Source organism: Rhinolophus hipposideros (genome assembly GCF_964194185.1).
Source record: "Rhinolophus hipposideros genome assembly, chromosome: X".
Classification (NCBI taxonomy): domain Eukaryota; kingdom Metazoa; phylum Chordata; class Mammalia; order Chiroptera; family Rhinolophidae; genus Rhinolophus; species Rhinolophus hipposideros.
This window is the reverse complement of record NC_138046.1, coordinates 36,365,448-36,385,826: the sequence shown is the minus strand read 5'-3', so window position 1 is coordinate 36,385,826 and position 20,379 is coordinate 36,365,448. Positions and strand designations below refer to the sequence as shown.

Sequence of the window (20,379 nt, the reverse complement as noted above, 5' to 3'; positions counted from 1 at the left end):
GGGACAGAGCCAGGAGTGCAGTTTCCAGGCTCTCGGCCTCACATGGAAAGGTGCTGGCTCAGGTTTTAAATGGCCATCAACTGTGATTGGATGGCCATCAGCTTTGGCTAATTGGCTGTCAGCTGTAACCAGTGAGTCATTGGCCACTAATATAACTGCCGTGGCTGCGCTAGCAGAAAAGGGGGCCTAGCAAGAAGATGGTGGCTGAGCCTGCAAGAGCGGATTGCAGTTAGCACGGCGGATTGCAGCTAGCAAGTGAGCTTGCTTGGCAGAGAGAAGTGGATGGCAGGTTGCAGATAGTGTGGCTCCTGCTTCCTGTGTCTCCAACCCAGCCACCAGTGAGACTATAGTGGTATGACTCCCCTATCTATGGCTCCGTGGGTGTTCCTTTTTGGCCTCACCATGTCCTGCGTTCTTATGTGGGGAGCGGGACAGGAGACCCCGCATGACACCCTGCATGACAGTTAGTAATATCAGTTATAATAGTGTAACCTGTATTTAGTGCTTATTATAGGCCACGCACTGACTTTTATAAGCACTTTATATGTATTAACTCATTTAATTATCTCAATATTCCTATGAGGTAGGTGCTGTTATCTGCATTTTATGAGGAAACAGAGGTGGGAGAAGTTAAGGAATTTGCCCAACCAAGGTCCATGCATTCTTTAGAGGATTATATAGTGAGATCTCCCAATATGAAAGAGACCCCTGCTTTTTGTTATCTTTAATCAGGGAAGATCACCATGGATCTTAGAGCAAACTTCAACAATGCCAAAGCTGGTCGAAGGAAATACTTGCCCTTGGATATGGAAGGAGATAACATATATATATATATATGTATATATATATATACATATATGTGTATATACATATATATACAAATATATATAATTATATATATATAAAACAGAATGTGCGGAGACCTTAACCTTGATCAAGGGGTCCCCACTTAACTAGCCCTGACACCCAAAGAAGAACCCAAAGGAGAGCAAGAATATTCTGGCATGCCATTGTAGTAAGTGGATCAGGGAGCAAGAGGTACAGTTGGTAACAAACTAGAATGTGATAAACTACCCTGAATAGTAAGAGCATAGTTTCATTTTCTTTTGAAGATTCAGGAGAGAATTTAGGATTCTGTAGCACTTGCAGCATACCATGAAGGAGGTCAGGTCTCCAGGTCCTAGAGGTATTTGAAACTGTCATTTAGCAAGGCATGGCACATAAAAGAATTGCCAGGTAAACCAGCTTTTAATAGTCACTTGGGGTAGGGTGGTGGAAGCTCTGTCAGTTGTTTTAATCTGGCTTTTGTCCATTGGCTTTTCATTCATTCTTCTTTGAGATTCCCTTACTTCTCCTAAAAGTACTGGGCAACGTTTTTCTTTTGAAAAGGGAAAGTGAAATAAAATCAATACCCTTGCCCCAGGCTTTGGTGATAAAACCCTAGAGTGTCATGGCAGATTGTGTGTGGGGGGAAGACTTAAGAAGTAATTAAGTACTTCCCTTCATCATGGGTTTCAAGGTCCAGAGAGGTGAAGCAGTTGCTGATGTGCCCAAAACTGTAGCTGAGGCCACTTAATGGAGCATCAGTAGACAAATTGGTAGGGGGACCTTGGACCCAAGGTGATAGTTAGAGAACTAACTACACTCTATTAGGCACAGCTTAAGTAATGAAAACTCCAGAAGAATCATTAAATCTTAGTTTAAAAATTCGCTAGAGCCTCACAGATGTTTCTTTAATGCTACCGTGAAATGCAACAGAATGTCCAAGTGACTAAAGAAATGCCCCAGCTGTCACTGTTTCAGGTTTCGGCAAAGTACCCAGGACTGCCTGGGATCATCTTTCCCCATGGCCATCAGACAGTTGGAATGGGGCAGGACAGCCAACAACATGATCAACTATTCCTACTGAGCTCTGAGCTCCCAGGAAGAAGGAAAAGAATCAGCTCACACCTTACCTCAGGGGGCTATGTCAGGTCTTGACTCTTGAGCAATGCAGCCCAATAGAACTTTCTGTGGCAATGGAAATATTCTGTATCTGCTGTCCAATATGATAGCCACTAGTTGCAAGAGGACCGAGCATGTGAAATGTGGCTAATGTGACTGAGGAACTGAGTTTTAAACTTTATTTAATTTTAATTCATTTAAATTTAAATAGCGACATGTGGCTAGCGGCTACCATGTAGACAGTGCAGCTCTCGAGAATTAAGTAACATGGAATGAGAAAATATCCTGGCTTTGGGGAATGAGGAATCAAAAAGACAGATATCTCATAACCTCCTCTGTGGCAGCCAAGGCAGAGCTACAGATGTCGTGCCCCATTCCTGCCTGGAAGCTGCAATTCTGCTGACTGTGCTCTCAGGACAAAGACCCTGCCATGCCAAAGCTCAGCATCCTTTCCCTTCCCACCTACCACGTAGGCTCACATTTACCTCTTTCTCTGCCTCTTTGAGTTCAGCTTCTTTCTCTTTGACTCTCTGGACAAACATCTGTCTCATCTCCTCTTCTTTTTTCTGGAGCTCTCCTAGGAACTCATTCCTTTTGGCCTCATACGTCTCCTGCAAACTGTGAACATGGTCAAGTTAATTACGCTGCCTTTGGAATGGCTCTTATTTGATGAAAATGGGCCCCAATGATCCTCCCTGGGTTCCCTCATATTTCCTTCCCCAATTCTGGGAGAGGTACAAAAACAGAATCACAAAGCTATGGGCAGCTGGCTTGGCATGTGACAGCAGGATCACAGGGCTCCTTGAGGAGGATGGGGCAGCCCTGGTGAACTGGAGTGATATTTGGAACTGGAAGTGACTTAGAACATCTGCTTCTATACTCTCATTTTACAGATGAGCAAACAGGCCCAGAGAGGCGAGGTGACTTGCTCAAGACCACATGGCTAGTTAGAAGCAGGACTGGGACCAGAACCTGGGCCTCTTCTTTCATTCTGGGTCCTCCCACTACACTCTGCTGCCAGGTCCTGGCTCTGAAACTGACTACATTAATGAACTATTACAATAAACACTTGATGAGACTCCACCAGAGGACTGAGTAATACTATGCTAATCACTCTCAACAACTAGAGCCAACAGCCACTGTACCTGCCATCAAGGAATCCAGTCTAGTGGAAGATGCCTGGGTTAAGTCTCCCTGCTCCCAGCCTGGACTTAGTTAGAAATAAATAGGAGCAAGCCTAGTGAAGAAGAGAAGAAACTGTGTTCCGAAGAGGGCAGCATGTGGGAAAGCACATGTGGAGAGAGACTGGCATACTTGAGAGTCAGGCACAATCCAACATGGCTGGAGAGTCTGATGTAAGCTATGGAATGGTGGGAGATAAATTCCTGAGTCTGCCAAGAGAGAGCAGGCATTGAATGCCATATTAAACTTGGACATTTACTCACTGTAAGGTTTTATGCAGGAGGGCTTGACCCAATTTAAAAATGAGAAAGACCACTGTGGCTTTTGTATGAAGGACAGACTTTCCCACGATCCAAGTAAGAAATGACAGGATGTTAACGTTAAGGTGTGATAGGGAATGGGGGACCTGGAGGAACAGTAAGGAAAGCAAAACTCCCAGGACTTGGGAAGACTCAAATATGATTCCGTTTTTTTGTCTTGGGTAACCAGACGGATGGTGGTATCATGAACTGCAACAGCTAACACTGGACTGGAGAAGGAGTATGGCTAAGAAGGAAGAAGATGACTTAAATTTTAGACAGCTTGAGCTTCAGGTATGTCCCCTAAGGAGCGTCCAAGTGAAAACATCCAGTATACAGTTAGATCAATGGGTTTGGAGCTAAAGCTTGGGAGTCATCTATTTCTAGGTGGTAATTAGGGCTGTAAGAGGAGAAAGAACCAGATGCAAAGAGAATAGAGAGTGAGCAATAGAAAGGAGCAGAGACCCTAGGAAAGAATCCTGGGGCACAACATTTAAAGGAATAAGCTGAAGAAAATGAGCCTGCCAATGAGGCTGAGAAGGAGTAGCAAGAAAGAGAGGACTAAAATCAACCAGACCAGTGCTAGAAAGGCAAAAGACAAAGAGAACTTTGGGAAGGAAGCAGAAGGGAGGAGTTCCAAACAATGAGATAGAAAAAGATGGGACTCAGAGACCACACTGTAACTGGCCATGAACGTGTGATTGCTGACCTTGGAGGGGGGCATTTCGGTGGCGTGATGGGGTCAGAAACTAGTAAATACAGAGCAACACTTTCTACTTCCTGTCAGAGTCAAACTTCTTAACAGGGTAGAGGATGGTGAGGAGGAGCACTAAGGGACAAGTTTCTTTAGGATGAGAATATTTGCATGCAACACGGAAAGGAGCTAGCAGAGAAGTAGTGCAAAGGGTAAAGACATGGATAACAGGTGTTCAGGATGGAACAAAGGCGAGGACTAGATGAACAGGTAGAGGCACATGAACTCTTCTGCCACAGATGCGGATTAAAGCTGGCAGAAGGAAAGGAGAAAGAAATATAAGGGAGCATCCACCAGAGAGACAAGCCTAACTTCCTCCAACCCCAGGAGCTCCAGCAGCTCCTATCAGTGAAAGGGAGTGAGTCCGGCCCTCCAGAACCAGGCATCCCTGAAGGAATGGCTGTGCTTTGCCCCCAGGTGGGCTTTCTACTGTATAGTGGGATCTCAAAGGCCATTTGAAAGCCTTCTTAGCCCACAAGCCCGCCCTCACTTGCTTATTGATGCCTGGCATTTCCTAAAAGGAGACACACAGACCCCCAGTAAAGAGCACCACATGGTCATTTAAAATGTGGGGCTTATGTCACTCATCGTGCATATATTAACAGATCACTTTTATTTGGCATATTGCACCTATTGGCATAGTAAACTCCTTTTGAAAACATTCCTTTTCTCTAGAAGCATCTTAAATTCTGATGTGAGAAATTTGTCAATGCTTATTACCATCCTGTGGTCAAAACAAAAAGCCCTTGAATGCAAATACTAATGACACTGAATGAAGAGCCTGAAGTTCATCAACACATGTACAATGACTGCTACCTGGTTCTATCTGGTTTTGATAATGGGCAGGAGGGTAAAGAGCACACCGAAACCCAACAGAGCAGCAGGAGCCCAATGTAGAAAGTGGGGCAGAGGAGAATCACAAACTGCCACATTGCAGAACAAGACCCCAGCTCAGGGCCCCTCTCTAGCTGCTGTGAGCGAGTGCCCACGTAGGCGCACTTGTGAGACCATCAGCCTTGCTGGGCCTATGAACCTCCTTCCCGGCCCTGTGCTTACTAAGTCCACCTGGCCACAGCTCCCCAGCATAGGTGTGCAGAGGCAGAGAGGGACAGGTAGGTGGAAGTGGCGAGTGACAGAGCCCTGCCACTCTCATCTGGGTACCTGTGTCTAGACCCTATGTATGCTCCAGGGCAAAGCTTCTATAACCCCTGGGTGGGCTGGGCTGAGCTGGGCTGGCAGGAGAGGTACCTGAAGGGTTTGCTGTCGGGGTCGGTGTCCTTGAAGCCCATCTCCTCCAGCTTGCAGCGGCGGTAGAGCTCATAGTGCCGGCTGTGGGTTTGCTCCCGGAGGTCCTCCATATTGACCCGAATCAGCATCTCCCGCAGCTTCACAAAGTCGCAGTGGGCCTCGTTTTCAACTGCATAGCATGGGTTGGGGGATAAAAGTATGTTTCAAGAAAGGCCATAAGAAGCAGAAATGGATGAAATGAGAGGTGAAATATCTAACATTGATATCGCCTTTCAATCTGCATATATACATTCTGTGAATTTGCCTCCTGATTTGCTTTTCTACTGAAAAGAAAACAAATGAAAAGTTACAAGAATGACAGTACTGGAAAACTGCAATGCCATAAAAAAAAATCTACAAAGACATTCAGTAGCACCTCAACTCCGATTCACCAGACACAGGAGTACTTGGTCTGCACCACTTTTAGGACAATGGCACATGCACATTCGGCTGTCCTTCCAATAGATATTTATGGACTCTCTGTTCCCTGTATTGTATGAGGCACTCAGAATTCAGAAATGAAGTCATGGAGTCTTGCCATCAGGAGCTAGTGGAAAAATAGCTGCAAATAGACAAATACAATGCAGTGCAAAAATTACAGAAATGGAGGTATATAGCCAAGGTGCAATAAAAGCCCAGAAAAGGAGAGGGCTAAGAACTCCTGGGAGAGTGAAGGCTTCACCAAAGAGGCAACCCTTACGATGATTCTTGAATGAAGAATAGGAATTTATCAGGCAGATGAGGGAATAGTCTTTGCAAACTCTCAATGAGGTTAGGCAAGGTTACATAGCTAGTAGGTTGCAGAGCTAGGATTCCAATCCAGGTCGTCTAAAGCAGAGGTAAAGGATATGACCAGGTGCCAAAGTCCTCAAGGAGCAAGGGGGAAGAACTAGGACATCAATAGACAATGGTGACAAGAGGGCCCATCTGAATGGTAGAAACTTCAAAGGACATGTTTTTCTAGATGGTGGATAATGGTCTCACAGCAGCAATGGTGACCAGGACAAAGTGGGCTCCACCTTCCAGCCTGAATGAACATACCCCTTCCTCAAAAGAGTGCAGCAAAAGTCTGCATTTGGGGCAGTGGCCAAGAAGGACAGAGATGTCAACCAAATCACAGCAGTATGGACTTCTGATTGGAATATAATGTTGTGAGCAGTGCTCTGACACGTGTCTCTAGGCATGGCTCCACTGTGTCAGAATGGGAATGGCCTGACCATGTGGGGACAGTGCAGTATGAGATGATGAGCAGGCACAGTCACCCCAGATTCTGTCTCATAGGGTAAGGGAGAGGGAAGTGCGGGCAGCGAGGGGGTGTGGGATGACATAATGGAGCATAGTTGCGGCAGACTGCCTTGCAGTCATCAGAGTAAACTTTCCAAAGCTCAAATCAGTTCACATAATCTTTCTGCTTAAGACCCATTGCCTTTGGGATAATGCTCCTCACTCTCATAGAACATAAGGTAATATCAAAAATTGCATCAATCAAGAAACTTTTCAGGACCATCTCCTACAAGCTGACCAGACAATACACAGCTTCTTCCTCACTCGAACAGAACAGTGAACCCCGGCTTACAAGAAAAATGTTCAAAAACACTTTGTTGGTTAGATGTGTGTGTAAGTTGGAGGAAGTCATTGGAACCATGCCTGCTGGCTTCTCCTCATGTTACCTCAGGTTCCTGTCTCTCAGACCACAAATTCATTCCCAGGGTAGGACTGTTGGTCCAGAAACCATTTGCAAATATTCCTAGTGGAGTTTCCCCAGTCTTGGCAGAGAAGACCTAAATCTAGCAGAGCTCTGACAACCAGTCTTGTCATACCTATGGAAAATTTGGCTGCCACTGGAGGGTCTCTGGTATGCCCTAAATCATGCTGGCCTTTGGGTACAATGTGGACAACCTCCCACCTGCTTTCACTTGTTTGCTCTGTGGCAGGGGTAAGTATGCAGTGAGCTAACCACTCTCACACATGGTGCCCTGCAATCCCAGATCTGGCTTATAGTTGCAGACTCAGGGGGCCAGGCACCTCTTCCACTGATGGCAGAGTCCTAGGCTTTGTTTTATCCACGGAACTGACTAGTCCAAGTGTAACACACACCAGGCAGACCATAAAAGGAACTTTCCTTAGTGTAAATACAATATGTCTGTTTTTAAATTGCAAAATAATCATATATACAAGAGAGTATGAAACGTGCAATTTAAATAATTTTTTAAGATGAATACCAATGTATCCACAGCCAAGGTGAAACATTACCAGCACCTTAGAAGCTCCTTTTATCTCCCCTTCCCCACCATGACACTTAATCTGACTGTTGGGTTTATCATTCCTTTGTTTTTCCTTATACTTTTACCACTTACATATGAATCCCTAAAGATATATATCTTGCTTAGTTCTGTCTACTTTTGGAATTCATATAAATGGAATCACACAGCATGTATTCTATGACTTACTTAGCTCAACAGTATGTTTCTGAGATGCATTCATGCAGATGTAACTGTAATCCTTTCATTTTCACTGTGGTATAATATCCCATTATCTGAATATTTCACAATTCATCCAATTTATTTTTAATGAATATCTGAGTTGTTTCTAATTATTTGTTACTATGAACAACACCACTTTGGACATTGTTGTACATCTCCTGGTACACTCAGGTACACACATGCTTTCTTGCACACTCCTTCCCCCCCTCACTCCAGGTACATTTGTTTTTGTTTTAGGAATGCTTTCTCTGTCGGAGACAAAGAGCAGATAATGCAGGTATGGAGACAGTGTGCCTGTTAGTGACCCCTATGGCTGTTTGAGGCCAAAGCCAAAAAAGTAGAGACTGGGGACAAGTTACAGACTGGTTACACAGTGGCTGGGTACAAGCAAAGAGACAGACAGAAGGGGCTCTCTTCTTCCTGTCTCCTGGAGACTCACTCACCCTGCACTGTGCCCCAAGGGTACTGCCGGGCCTTCATCATCTTGTTTCCTATCTTCAGTTCTTCTGTGCTGCCAATGACAGCAAAAGGCAGGTGGGCCTGAAATGGAAGGCAAACAAAAGCTCAGAATTCCAGGGGAAAGGCAGAGGCTCCCACAATACAACTGCTGCTCATCTCCTAGGCCTCAGGCCCTCATGCTGCAGTGTCCCTCACTGTCGTCAACATCAAGATGCATTTCTTTCTTTTTTTTTTAACTTTTATTTATTTCAGTGTGTTTTTCCAGGACCAAGTCAAATAGCTGTTTCAATCTAGTGTTAGAAGGCACAGCTCACAGTGTACCATGCGGGGACCGAACCGGCAACCTTGTTGTTAAGAGCACCTCGCTCTAACCAACTGAGCTAACCGGCCTCCCAAGAGGCATTTCTTAAGCTCCCAAGCTGTGTGGGGATAAGAGGCCAAGTCCAGGCTTTTGCTGTTCAGAAATTCACAATAGAAGGTAATAATGACATGGCTGACTGCATAGAGAACAGACAGAGACAGAAAGTCAGGAGAATAAGCAGATACACAGATTAGGTAGCTTTTCAGTATTCACAATCGCTGAGGGGAAAATCCTTTGGAAGGTGGGTGAATGGGATAAGGGGGGCAACGTGCAGACTGAGAGGCTAAAGGAGAATGGAGGGGACTGGGATCACTGGTCCTCCTCCTTCCCCAGAGAAAGAGCCCCGAGAATAGGTATATACTGAAACCACACTGCTGACTGAGCTGCACATGTCTTGTTCTCATCTTTCCCTGGAACAAGAGTTCACACCGAATGCTTGAGCCTAGACGTCAAGTCCGTAAGTATTTATCCATATGCCCGTGATTGTGGTGGGTTCTATTTTGGGTGCTGTCGGGAGACAAAAGAAAAAGACAGACTCCTTCTCCCTCTAGGAGCTTACAATTTTGGTGGGGAAGCCTGAATTACATATCCTAAAATCATATAAGACAGAATATGACCAAGGGCGCAAATGTATGGTCTGGTGCTCTCCACATAGTAGATGCTTCATAAATACTCCCGGAATGGCAGTGGCAGGGCCATGGGAATAGTAAAGAGAAAAGGAAAGCCAAGTACAAACAAGAGTCTGAGCTTCTGAGTTTGGTGCTTGCAGGGGTAATGAGGAGCAAAGCGTGGCTGATGAAGACTGTGGGTTAGAGAGGAAGGAGGCATCTGCTTGTATTGGTAGTGTGGGCCCAGGAAACACTCTCTAGCACCTTTTTGGCAGGGAGCTGGCCAGGTTAAAGTGCTGAGTGATCACTGGCCAAATGGAACCACTGAGTAAATATTGTTTACAAACCAGGTGATCCTGAGTAGGGCTCTAAAAGGATAAGTAAAAAGTCCACTGGAGCTTTCTTAGCCTGCTTGGAGAAACAGGCCTTGATCATAGATATTTTGACCCATTTGCTCATTCACCCATTCTACAAATATTTACTGAGATCCTGCTATGTGCTGGGCTTTAAGAAAAATACAATATTGAAAAAGGTCAGAGACTGCCCCTGGAGAGTGCAAAGTCTGGTAGGGCAGAGACATGCCAACAATGATAATACAGTAAACTTCAGAATATAAACAGGCTTGAGGGCTGGAGGAACACAGAGGAAGGAGCAGCTAACTTCATGGGGAATCAAAGCAGGCTTCACACAGTAGGCAGTAGCAATTGTACTAATAGTATTGATAGCTATAGACCTGGTATTAACAGCAATAGCGATTCACTCAACTCTGTGTACTCTATACCAGGTGCTCTACTTTGCGTTCTCATTAAATCTTTACAACAATGTTGGAGGTAGACATACATATTATCCCATTTTATAGAAGAAGAAACTGACTTCCAGAAGGGCTAAGCGACTTGCCAGCAGGCACACAGTAGTGTGGAGACAGAGCCCCAGAGAGCAGTTTCCAGGCTCTCGGCCTCACGTGGAAAGGAGCTGGCTCGGGTAGTAGATGGCCATCAGCTGTAACCGGTTAGCCAATTGGCCCCTGATATAACTGCCGTGGCTGCGCTGGTTGGTGAGTCGAGGAGAGTTAGTCGGTTGGCAGAAAAGCAGACAGCAGGTCGCACGTCGTGTGAATCCAGCCTCCAGTGAGACTATAGTGGTATGACTCCCCTACCTATGGCTCCGTGGGTGTTCCTTTTTGGCCTCACCATGTCCTGCGTTCTTATGTGGGGAGCAGGAGCTGAGACCCCATAGACCGCCCCGCACGATGCATGGCGCAGCGAGCAGGGTGTGGTGTTGGCTGAAACTCTCTGGAATGTACTGGAGCAGTTTACACGTATAAAAGCTCAGTTTCGTAAGCAGGGAATGGTGCCGGCCAAAACCTACCGAAGCATGGTGGAGCGGATTGTGTGTGTGAGAGCCCAGCTTTGGGAGGCCCATGAGGAGAGACACCGGTGACGGGAGGCACGGTCTGCCTGGGAGACTCAAGCCTCCAGCTGGCACACCACCCTCTTGGCCATGGAAGGCGTTGCCCTCATTTTGATGACCTGCTGCTGCCTTAGGCTCCGAGGGTTGCGGACATCTTACACGGAGGCCACCACCCACTCAGACACCTGGCACGGTGATCAAGATTCACACCAGGTAGGAATGGAGTCTGACTCTGGGCAGGAGGACGTGTGGCCCCCATACAGTCTGTGGTGTCCGGTGGCCACTGTTCTCAGGAGTTGGACCCCCAAGGAGGGGTGGGAGGACATGGATGGCTCTCCGGCCAGCATGGAGAGGCCCTGCAGGCTCTGGCTGAGCAGTTGCCGGAGGAGGAGAAGGCTACAACCAGCCACAGGGGGGGGATGTTCCTCACGGCCTTGAGTCTCTACAGGAAAAATGCACCTAATGAAATAGCTCAGGTGCCGGAACAGGTGTCCCGGTTAGAGGGCTGGCAGCCCGCGTCCGCCTGTTAGAAGAGGGGCCCCACAGTGGAGACTCTGAGGCAGAGGCGAAGGAAGCCAGTGGAGACAATGTAGCTCCCAACCCCCAAGCCCAGCCAATCTTGAAGCAAAGGGTAAAACGTGAGCAACCTTTGGGCCCCGGGGGCGTTGCTGCAGGCAACCCAGCTGTGACTGAGTTCACAACCTACACTCCTTACACTCCCACTGAGTTGCAGGAGCTGGGGAGGCGGTACCGACAGAGCCCTGGAGAGCCAGTCTCGGCTTGGCTACTACGTTTATGGGATGAGGGAGCAGACAACATTCTCTGCTCCCCAAGGCGAAATGGAAAAGCTAGCCTTCGTGACAGTGCATCCATCCCTGCGACAAAGGTTACAGAACTGCCATAGGTTGGCCCCAAACCAGGGTAACCATTCTCTAATGGAGTGGCTCACTGCTGCGGTACGCATAGTATGGGGACAGGCTGGCGAGCTGCCAGACACTGTGAGTCAATGGCAGCCATATATGGAACTTACTCAAATCATCCATGAAATGGGTATGAGACATGCTATTTTCAACCCTAACATGCAGGGGCCGGATGACGAGCTTTTTACAGCCAGCATGAGAGATCTGGCTTTGGATACTGCACCTGCGAGTGCTTTTGGATCCTTGGTTGCCCTATGTGGGGCAACAGATCCATGAAGTTACAACTGCCATGGCCACCCTAGGGGATGTTGAAAGCCAGAGGCGAAGGAACTTAAGACAGGAGGTCCACACAGTTGAGACCTGGAAGTCCAAATCAAAAGTAAAGGGGCGGGTTCTTGGGCCTCAGTAACACGCACACAGATGTGGCGAGATCTCGTGGCAGCAGGGGTCGATCGGGAGAAAATAGACTCACAACCCAATGCACTCTTGTTGGAACTTTGGAAACAGTTGCGTCCTGAACAGCAATTCCGGAGAAGCCTAAAGGAGAAATCTGGGAAAGCGCGACCTGTGTCCCTCCAGGACTTCATGCAGCCGCTTGAGGCCGACTCCTTTCAGCTTGATTAGAGATGGGACTAAGGTACCCGGTCAGAGGGGATGAGCAGGGACCGGAGGCCCCACGTGGAACTGTCCATACATTGGTCCCCTTCTAATGTGCAGAGGGTTGTGGCCCTAGTTGACACTGGCGCAGACTGCAGTCTTGTTTATGGGAACCCAGAACTGTTTCCCGGACCAGCAATCTGCATTGATGGCTATAGGGGAAAGTCTGTGACTGTGAAAGCTGTTTCCTTACCACTGGGTATAGGGAGGCTTCCCCCTCGTACCTACAAGGTGTATGTCTCCCCGTTCCGGAGTATATTCTAGGGGTGGACGTGCTACATGGCCTCAGCTTACAGACGTCGGTAGGAGAGTTCTGTCTCCGGATCAGGCGGTGAAAGCGGTGACACGCGGGCATGCTCACCACCCTCCTCAGGTGTTGCCACAGCCCCAGCATGTGGTTACAGTGTGACAGTACCGCCTGCCAGGAGGGCAGGAGGAGACTGGTGGTACCTTAAGGAGTCTAGGAAGTCTGGCTGTGCCCATAGAGCCAGGCTCTGTCCAGGATATTGCATTCACCTCCAGGCTTCTCGCACAGGGACCCTCGCGGAAGACGCTTGTCGGGTAGATTGTGAGGCGAGACCCTGTAGGGGTGGAGTGTGGGGACAGAGCCCCAGAGGGCAGTTTCCAGGCTCTCGGCCTCATGTGGAAAGGGGCTGGCTCGGGTAGTAGATGGCCGTCGGCTGTGGCTAGTTGGCCATTGGCTATAGCTAGTTGGCCATTGGCTGTAGCCAGTTAACCAATTGGCCACTGATATAACTGCCACAGCTGCGCTGGTTGGTGAGTCAAGTGGAGTCGGTCGGTTGGCAGAAAAGCGGACAGCATGTCACATGTTGGGTGACTCCAGCCTCCAGTGAGTCTATAGTGGTATGACTCCCCTACCTATGGCTCCGTGGGTGTTCCTTTTTGGCCTAGCCACATCCTGCATTCTTACGTGGGGAGCGGGACCAGAGACCCCACAGGCCGCCCCACACAACCATAGTAAGGGGCAGAGCAAAAGGTGGAATCCAGGTCTCTCTGATTTCAAAGCCCATCCCTGTTGGTCTGCCACACCTATTTAGCAGGTAGCGGGTAGAGCAACAGAAGAGGTGAGCACTCCTAACCCTGGGGTGAACTGGTTGTCAACTCCAGATTATAAGACACAGTTCAATTCTGGAAAACCTGCAGCAAAATGTTTTTTGTTTGTTTAATCTGTACACTGATTTCACAGCCAGTCCTTCTCTATTCTCTTCTAGCTCTGCACCCACAAGAATGTTCTTCAGGTGGGAAAAACACAGGACTTAATCAGGAGCTCAGTTCCAGGACCTCTGCTAATTCCCAGAGGTACTTGGCCATCCAGCTGAAGTGGTTCTCCCTTCACCCCCTCTCAGCTGCTCTCACAGTATCATCTCAGTTCACCTCTTCCCACTCCACTGACTGTCTCTGAAACAGAGACATAGAAAAGAAGGAAAGAGGAGGTTATGGATACAGAAGGTGGGAGAGGGGTGGACGTGGGAAATGTTGCATCAATCCTAGTAGGGGAATGATCGAGAGGGTTATTGGGCATGCAACACATGGGACATTAGGGGGCAGTGAAATTTCGAAAAACCCTGCCCAAAGGCTGGAGATAGCTGACCTCTGCCAGTTGACTTTGTAGGGGGGGTCACCTGGGCACAATTCATTCCTACTCAGGGACCCAAGACATGTCGGGAGCTTCAAATCCACCCTAAACACTTCCCAGGAAAAAGTTGCCCTTCCTGTAGAGACCCCAAATCTTCAGCCACATGACACAAAAGAGCCAAGGGGAAGCAATGGCAGAGGGCAGAGGGCTAGATTGAGGGAAGAGGTGAGAAAGAGAAAACACATTGTATCATCCTCAGGAATCCTGGCCTCTCAACTAAAAGTAATGGCAGGCGTGTGAAGTGGGAAGTATTTCTCTGGGCTCAAGAGAAAAGGAGAAAAAACAAAAAACAAAAATAAGAGAATAAAGGCATTTAAAAAATGTCAGTATTCCCTTGGGCCGGTCATTTTATCTCCAAAAGACATTGTTTGTTAGTCACTTGCTTCCCCTCTTCCTTAAAATGCTATCATTTTACCCCTCCCTGCTCTAAAACACACAGCCCCCCCCACCCTCACCCCAGGCATATTCAAATGGCTCTGGAGACTTCCCACTCCTTTGTAACTGGCATAAAAGTCTGTTCTGATAAGTGTGTGCAAGGATATCATTTCCCAGTGCTACCAGGCAGATTTAATTTGATTCTCACAACAGACTTACAGGGTGGTTATTATCAACATCAACCCCATTCAAGGTAATTGGCTGGGGTGGCTGAGGCTGTGGGGCTGAAGTCAAATCCAGAATTGAAAGGCCAGAACCCATTCTTCCTACCACCCAAGCCCAGGTCTCTGATGATGCAGCATCATATACCACGGCTTTTCCGAAGACCCTGGGAACTTTCGACACAGTTGTAGTGGTGGTGGGCAGGCTAGGCAATTCTGTGTATGTATTTTATAACAGTGACTCCCCAGCCTGTCCCCCATCACAACACATGTAACACACAGCATTCACATGAATGCCTCCCTCCCACAGGCATGCCCAATTCCAGGCACACTAGCTGGGAGGCCACCCCTCTCTTCCCCACTCAGAAAAGCCTGGTGGAATGCCAGGGAATGAGTGATGTTTTTATAGGGGTAACCCTAAATCCACTAAACCTCCAGTTATAAAAAATAATAAGTCATGGGGATGTAATGTACAGCATAAGAAAAATAACCAGTATTATTGTAATAACTTTGTATGGTGACAGACGGTTACTAGACTTTATGGGGTGATCATATCATAAGGCATATAAATGTCAAATCACTATGTTGTACACCCGAAACTAATATGATATTGTATGTCAATTATGCTTTAATTTTAAAAAAGGAAAAAAATTAGTTTTTCAAAGTGAAACACTGACAAACTTTGGACCATTGTAAGTAAGGACCCAGAACCCTTTCATAGCCCATTCGATGTGGTTAAGAACTGCGTCATACCATAAGAAGTTTCCACCCTTAAGACCGTGCTTGCCCTAGGTTCAAATAGGAGGACAGAGCTGAGCTGAGAGCAGAGGCCACAATGGTTGTCACCCCGATCCAAAATGTAGTTGCTAAGGGTGAAATTTGGTAGATCAATAATGTAACTAAACTTAGCTAGTTTGCAGTTTGATCCATACTAATATCCAGCTGTTTCCTCTTTGTTTCTCTTTCCACTGATTAACTGAAGAACTCAGTTTGTTCCCTTCTCCAAGGCTGCCCGTACCTCATTAATGAACAATATCCTAACCTAAAAAGAGCAGCTTCTTTAATCCTCAGGCACTGGGACCCATGATCACAACTCCCTAGCAGTTTTTTGCAGAGGGCTATGGACAATAAGATTGAAGATAACTTTCAGGCAGACCTGAGGCCTCAGAAGACCGCAGGAGACGACTTCTCAACTATTAGCCCTGAGGCCTGCTTTCCTTTGTTCTTTCCCACTTACCTGCCTATAAAACCTCTTAATCATTTTGGCTCCAGGAAGGTGGGTTTTAGACATTAGTCTGCCATCTTCCCTAGCTGCCGACATCTAGAATAAATGACATTTTTCTCCTCACCAACCCATGTCACTCTAGTTTCTTTGGGCTCTTTGGGCAGTAATCGACACCAAACTTGATTTAGGTAACAGTGAAATGTAGTTTTGTGTGATACCTTGAGACTGCTGAGCACTCTTAGCCTCTTTCTAAGCAAAGCAAGCCACAGCCTGAAAGTTGCCTGCTGACTTAGGGAACCCAAGTTTGAAGGTATATCCATGAGGCCCGATGTTCTGAGGTGACAGGTGCTTCCAGACATCAGTGCCAGTGACATCAGATGATACTACTCTCTACCTCCCGTTTTTCTGTAGGCTAGGCACCCTTTCAGGTTTTCTCATTATGACAGAACCTGGTTTCCATTCAAACACCCTGACAGCTTGAGAGGATAAGCACTGATCTTTTTTTTTTTTTTTTCTCTTAATGCTCACGACTGATCAGAGGTATAACTCCACCTAACACAATCTGCATAGCCTTACTTTTGGGACAGATTTGTCAGAGATGATGAGGGACTTCTAATAACAAACATATCGGGTGTACTGAAGGGTGGGAAATCAGGCGAGACAATGACTTCTGCCCTGCTGTGCTAATTTGTTGGCCAATTCATCGGAGGTGTCAGCTGATGCTATAACGATAACTTTTGGGGCAGCAGCAGCAGGAAAAGTTTTCTAAAAATGGCTTTTATTACAAGGCTTTCCTGAGTTTGGCTACACCCAGGCATTATGTCATTAGGAAAAACTGATGCCTCTCAATAGAGAAAAAGAAATCTGTTCCCAAAGCAGAGGCTTTCTGAAAGCTATTAGCTGGCTCCTTGAAATCACAACATTGAAGATTTCACGGCAACAACATCAACACATTGTGAAAAATCACAAGGAGATGTTTGACTTTCTGCCTTCTTCATTACTCATTCCTCTAATGGGGGTAAGAGGGGGAGGAGAGGCAAGATGGAAAGTTGGTTTCTTTAAATTCATTCACATTTAATAAGGCAAAGCATAACCGTGAAACTTGAAACTAACATTTCTCTAGTCACCAGGAAAATTGGAGGCTATATATCATTTTTCCTCCCAGAGGCAGAGGGCTTGATTATCTGAGTATAGATTATCCTTGAATGTCCAAAGCCAGCTAACTTGTTTAGCCTTTCCTTCTTGCACTGCTGTCAATTGTCACCGTCACCCGCACTGTTTGGGTTAGAGAACAAGAATGTCCCTGGGGGCTTTCTGGCCTAGACCGAGCAGCATCAAAGTGGAGGGTGGAAGGAGAGGTCTGAATCTCCTGCTTCAGACTCTTCCTGGAGTCAGCCTTTCCCTGCCTTAGTCTCTGGCTACCGTGTTTCCCCGAAAATAAGACCCAGCCAGACCATGAGCTCTAATGCGTCTCATGGAGCAAAAATTAATATAAGACCTGGTCTTACTTTACTATAATATAAGACTGGATCTTATGTAATGTAAGACTCAGTCTTATATTTTAATTTTGTTCCTAAAGACACATTAGAGCTGATGGTCCGGCTAGGTCTTATTTTCGGGGAAACATGGTATTAATCTCTGAGGCTTTGAAGTAGCCACAGCTAGGAGAGAGGGGCTGTTTGGTTTGGAATACTCTCTCACTGATACCTGAGACTCAGATAACCAAGAGTTGACTACACTGAGATAAATGGTGAAGATGTTTGACAGCTAATTCAGTGAAATAATAATAGAAATAAAGAGCAAATGGCCAGCAAGTTGAACCCCTGTGCCCCCACTCACATTCATGGTTCCGTTGATCTCTGCCACTGACTCATCATCTGTAGGGAACTGGTAGATCTGGACCCCATTGCTGACAAGCTCGCTGGTGATTTTGATCTTGAACTTTGTTAGCTCACTCTTAGAAACTGCATCTGATTTGGCAATGATGGGGATGATGTTCACCTAGGGAAGGGAGGGAGCAAAGTGGGATCATTGTTGGTAACCTGCAACTATAGCAGCATGGCCTAGGACTTCCACCAGCTGCCAGAGGGAGCAGTTCAACCCAGTGGTCTAGGACTGGTCACCTCTGGAAGCCAAATAACAATGTAATAAATGACAATGAGTGCTTACAAAGTATCGGGCACTGAAGTAAGTGCTTTATATGGATTAAAACAATTAATCCTGACAATAACCCTCCCAGGGGGTATCATTACCATTATTTTACCAATGAGAAATTGACGCATAGAGAGGCTAAATAACTTGTCCAAGGCCACAGAGCAGATAAGTAGCAGAACTGGGATCCAGATCCAAGTTTAGCCGTATTGTTAAGTCTAGAATCTTAACCATGAGCTGTCTACCAGCTAAGATCCAAATTGATGGGCTGTGTGGTATCTTAATATCAAAGTCACTGCTCGGGTGATTTGAAACTGAAAGATGACAGTTGATAATCTGTGGTTGACAAGGGGAGAAATGGCAACTCCTTGCTAACAGTAAACTGTCCCAACCCATCCAGTGCAGGCTGTAAGGCTTGCGGCGAGATAATGAAGCTAAGAGACTCAGGCGGGTTGAGAAAACTGAGTGCTTTATTCTGCGCTCCCGGGCGAGGTTCACCGGTCCGCAGACAGGGGCTGGTGAAGTCGCGCCCAGGGCAGAGCGAGGGAGGCATGTATGCGATTTTTGGGGAGGGGGTTGGCTAAGTGAGGTGGCAGATGAGCAGGCCCCCCCAGCGCAGATCGGGCACAAGCAGCTGCATCCGGAGTTGTTTATCGCACCAAGGTCTGCTGCCTTTTCAAGGAAATGCCAGGGGCCCCAGTTTCCATCATGCGAAGAGGGGTCTGACTTGGCAGAGGGGAATGACTTGGCTCCCGGCCACTTTGACCATGCCCACAGCTGAGCTAACACAGGCTTAGCCCCAGCCAGTGTGATGGAGACCCACATAGGTTATGGCAGGAAGGGGAGGCAGGGGAGGCAGGGTGGAGTGGAGCTCAGTGAAAATTCACATCTGGCCTTATTTCTGGCAGCAAACACTGATGAACCAATCCAGTTAGGTGAAGAAGACCCTCTCAGTTTCCAATTTGATCTGAGACATATGCAAAGAGTTATACTGTCTGAGTCTTGTGGTTAATTTCTGCATAAAGAAAGCAGGCATACAAGCCCAATTTGAGGCAGCAGGAGAAAGGCCTAATGCTGCCCCCAATTCAAGGCACTTGAACCCTGATCCTTGAAATTCCTCCAAGAAGGGACAAGGCTTTTGTTGCCGGAAGGTAAAGGAACTTGAAATGCATGTGACTTAGTGAGACAGAGCACCCCCAAGGTTCACATGGAGAACTCAGTTGTTCCTGCCAGCAGCTTCCAATGGGGTGGCATGGATGGAGCTGGGGTCCTGAAAAGAGTTCTGAAATGGAGGGCTGGGAGACAAATTCTGCCTCTTTTGCACTTTGCCTCAGGAGCGCCTCTAAAGGCTGATACAACACGGCTTCAGGTGCTACATCACGCAAAGATTAGACCTTGAAGGGACCTCCCTTGAAGTCTTTTTTGGGAGAGTGGGTGAGTGAGGGGCAAAGCCCTCCCTCTTGTCAACCACAAATTATCAACTATCATCTTTCTGCTTCACCCCAGCAGTGACTTTGATATTAAGATACCACACAGCCCATCAATTTGGATCTTAGCTGGTAGATAGCTCATGGTTAAGACTCCGGACTTAACAATAAGGCTAAACTTGGATCTGAAACAGCAGGCAGAGCCAACTCTCCTTGTCACTTTTTGTTGTTGTTGTTCTGTGATTTATTTATTTATTTGTTTTAAGATTTTATTGAGGAAGGGGAATAGGATTTTATTGGGGAACAGTGTGTATTTCTAGGGCTTTTCCCAAGTCAAGTTGTTTTCCTTTCAATCTTAGTTGCAGGGGACGCAGCCCACCATCCCTTGTGGGATTCGAGGAATCGAACCGGCAACCTTGTGGTTGAGAGCCCACTGGCCCATGTGGGAATCGTACCGGCAGCCTTCTGTGTTAGGAGCACAGAGCTCCAACCGCCTGAGCCACCAGGCCAGCCCCTGTGATTTATTTTTTATTTTTCATTGGGGAATATTGGGGAACAGTGTGTTTTTCCAGGACCCATCAGCTCCATGTCAAGTTGCTGTTTTCAATCTAGTGGTGGAGGGCACAGCTCACTGGTCCATGTGGGAATCAAACCAGCGACCTTGGTGATCTGAGCACCATGCTCTAACCAGTGAGCCAACCGGCCACCCTCCTTGTCACTTTTTATCATGTCTCCATGGGAACACTATAAACATATACCAAAGGCTGCTTATGTACCTGCCCCCTCGCCAGCCGACTGGTTCTCTGCTGCCCTGTACAGGTCATTGCAGGGTATGACATTTCCAGAACAGTCAATTACTCAGGGGCGGTGAGCTCATTGTGGGAAAATTGCTCCATTTTGATTATAGCTGAAATTCAGTTTTATAGTGGATGTGCTACTAAATCACTGCATGTAAATTA

General features: G+C 46.9%; 1 protein-coding gene across 4 annotated transcripts in view; it reads right to left on the bottom strand.

Annotated features, from left to right (window-relative positions):
- SEPTIN6 (septin 6) overlaps positions 1–20,379 on the bottom strand; it is an 82,389-nt gene that overhangs the window by 10,317 nt on the left and 51,693 nt on the right. For all 4 annotated transcript variants that reach the window (XM_081043850.1, XM_081043851.1, XM_081043852.1 and 1 more), the window contains exons 5-8: positions 17,682–17,843; positions 8,393–8,489; positions 5,428–5,596; positions 2,430–2,562 (exon numbers count right to left, since the gene is read on the bottom strand). In XM_081043850.1, the coding sequence (XP_080899976.1) occupies positions 2,430–2,562; positions 5,428–5,596; positions 8,393–8,489; positions 17,682–17,843 (561 nt within the window). The remainder of the gene's footprint in view (positions 1–2,429; positions 2,563–5,427; positions 5,597–8,392; positions 8,490–17,681; positions 17,844–20,379) is intronic.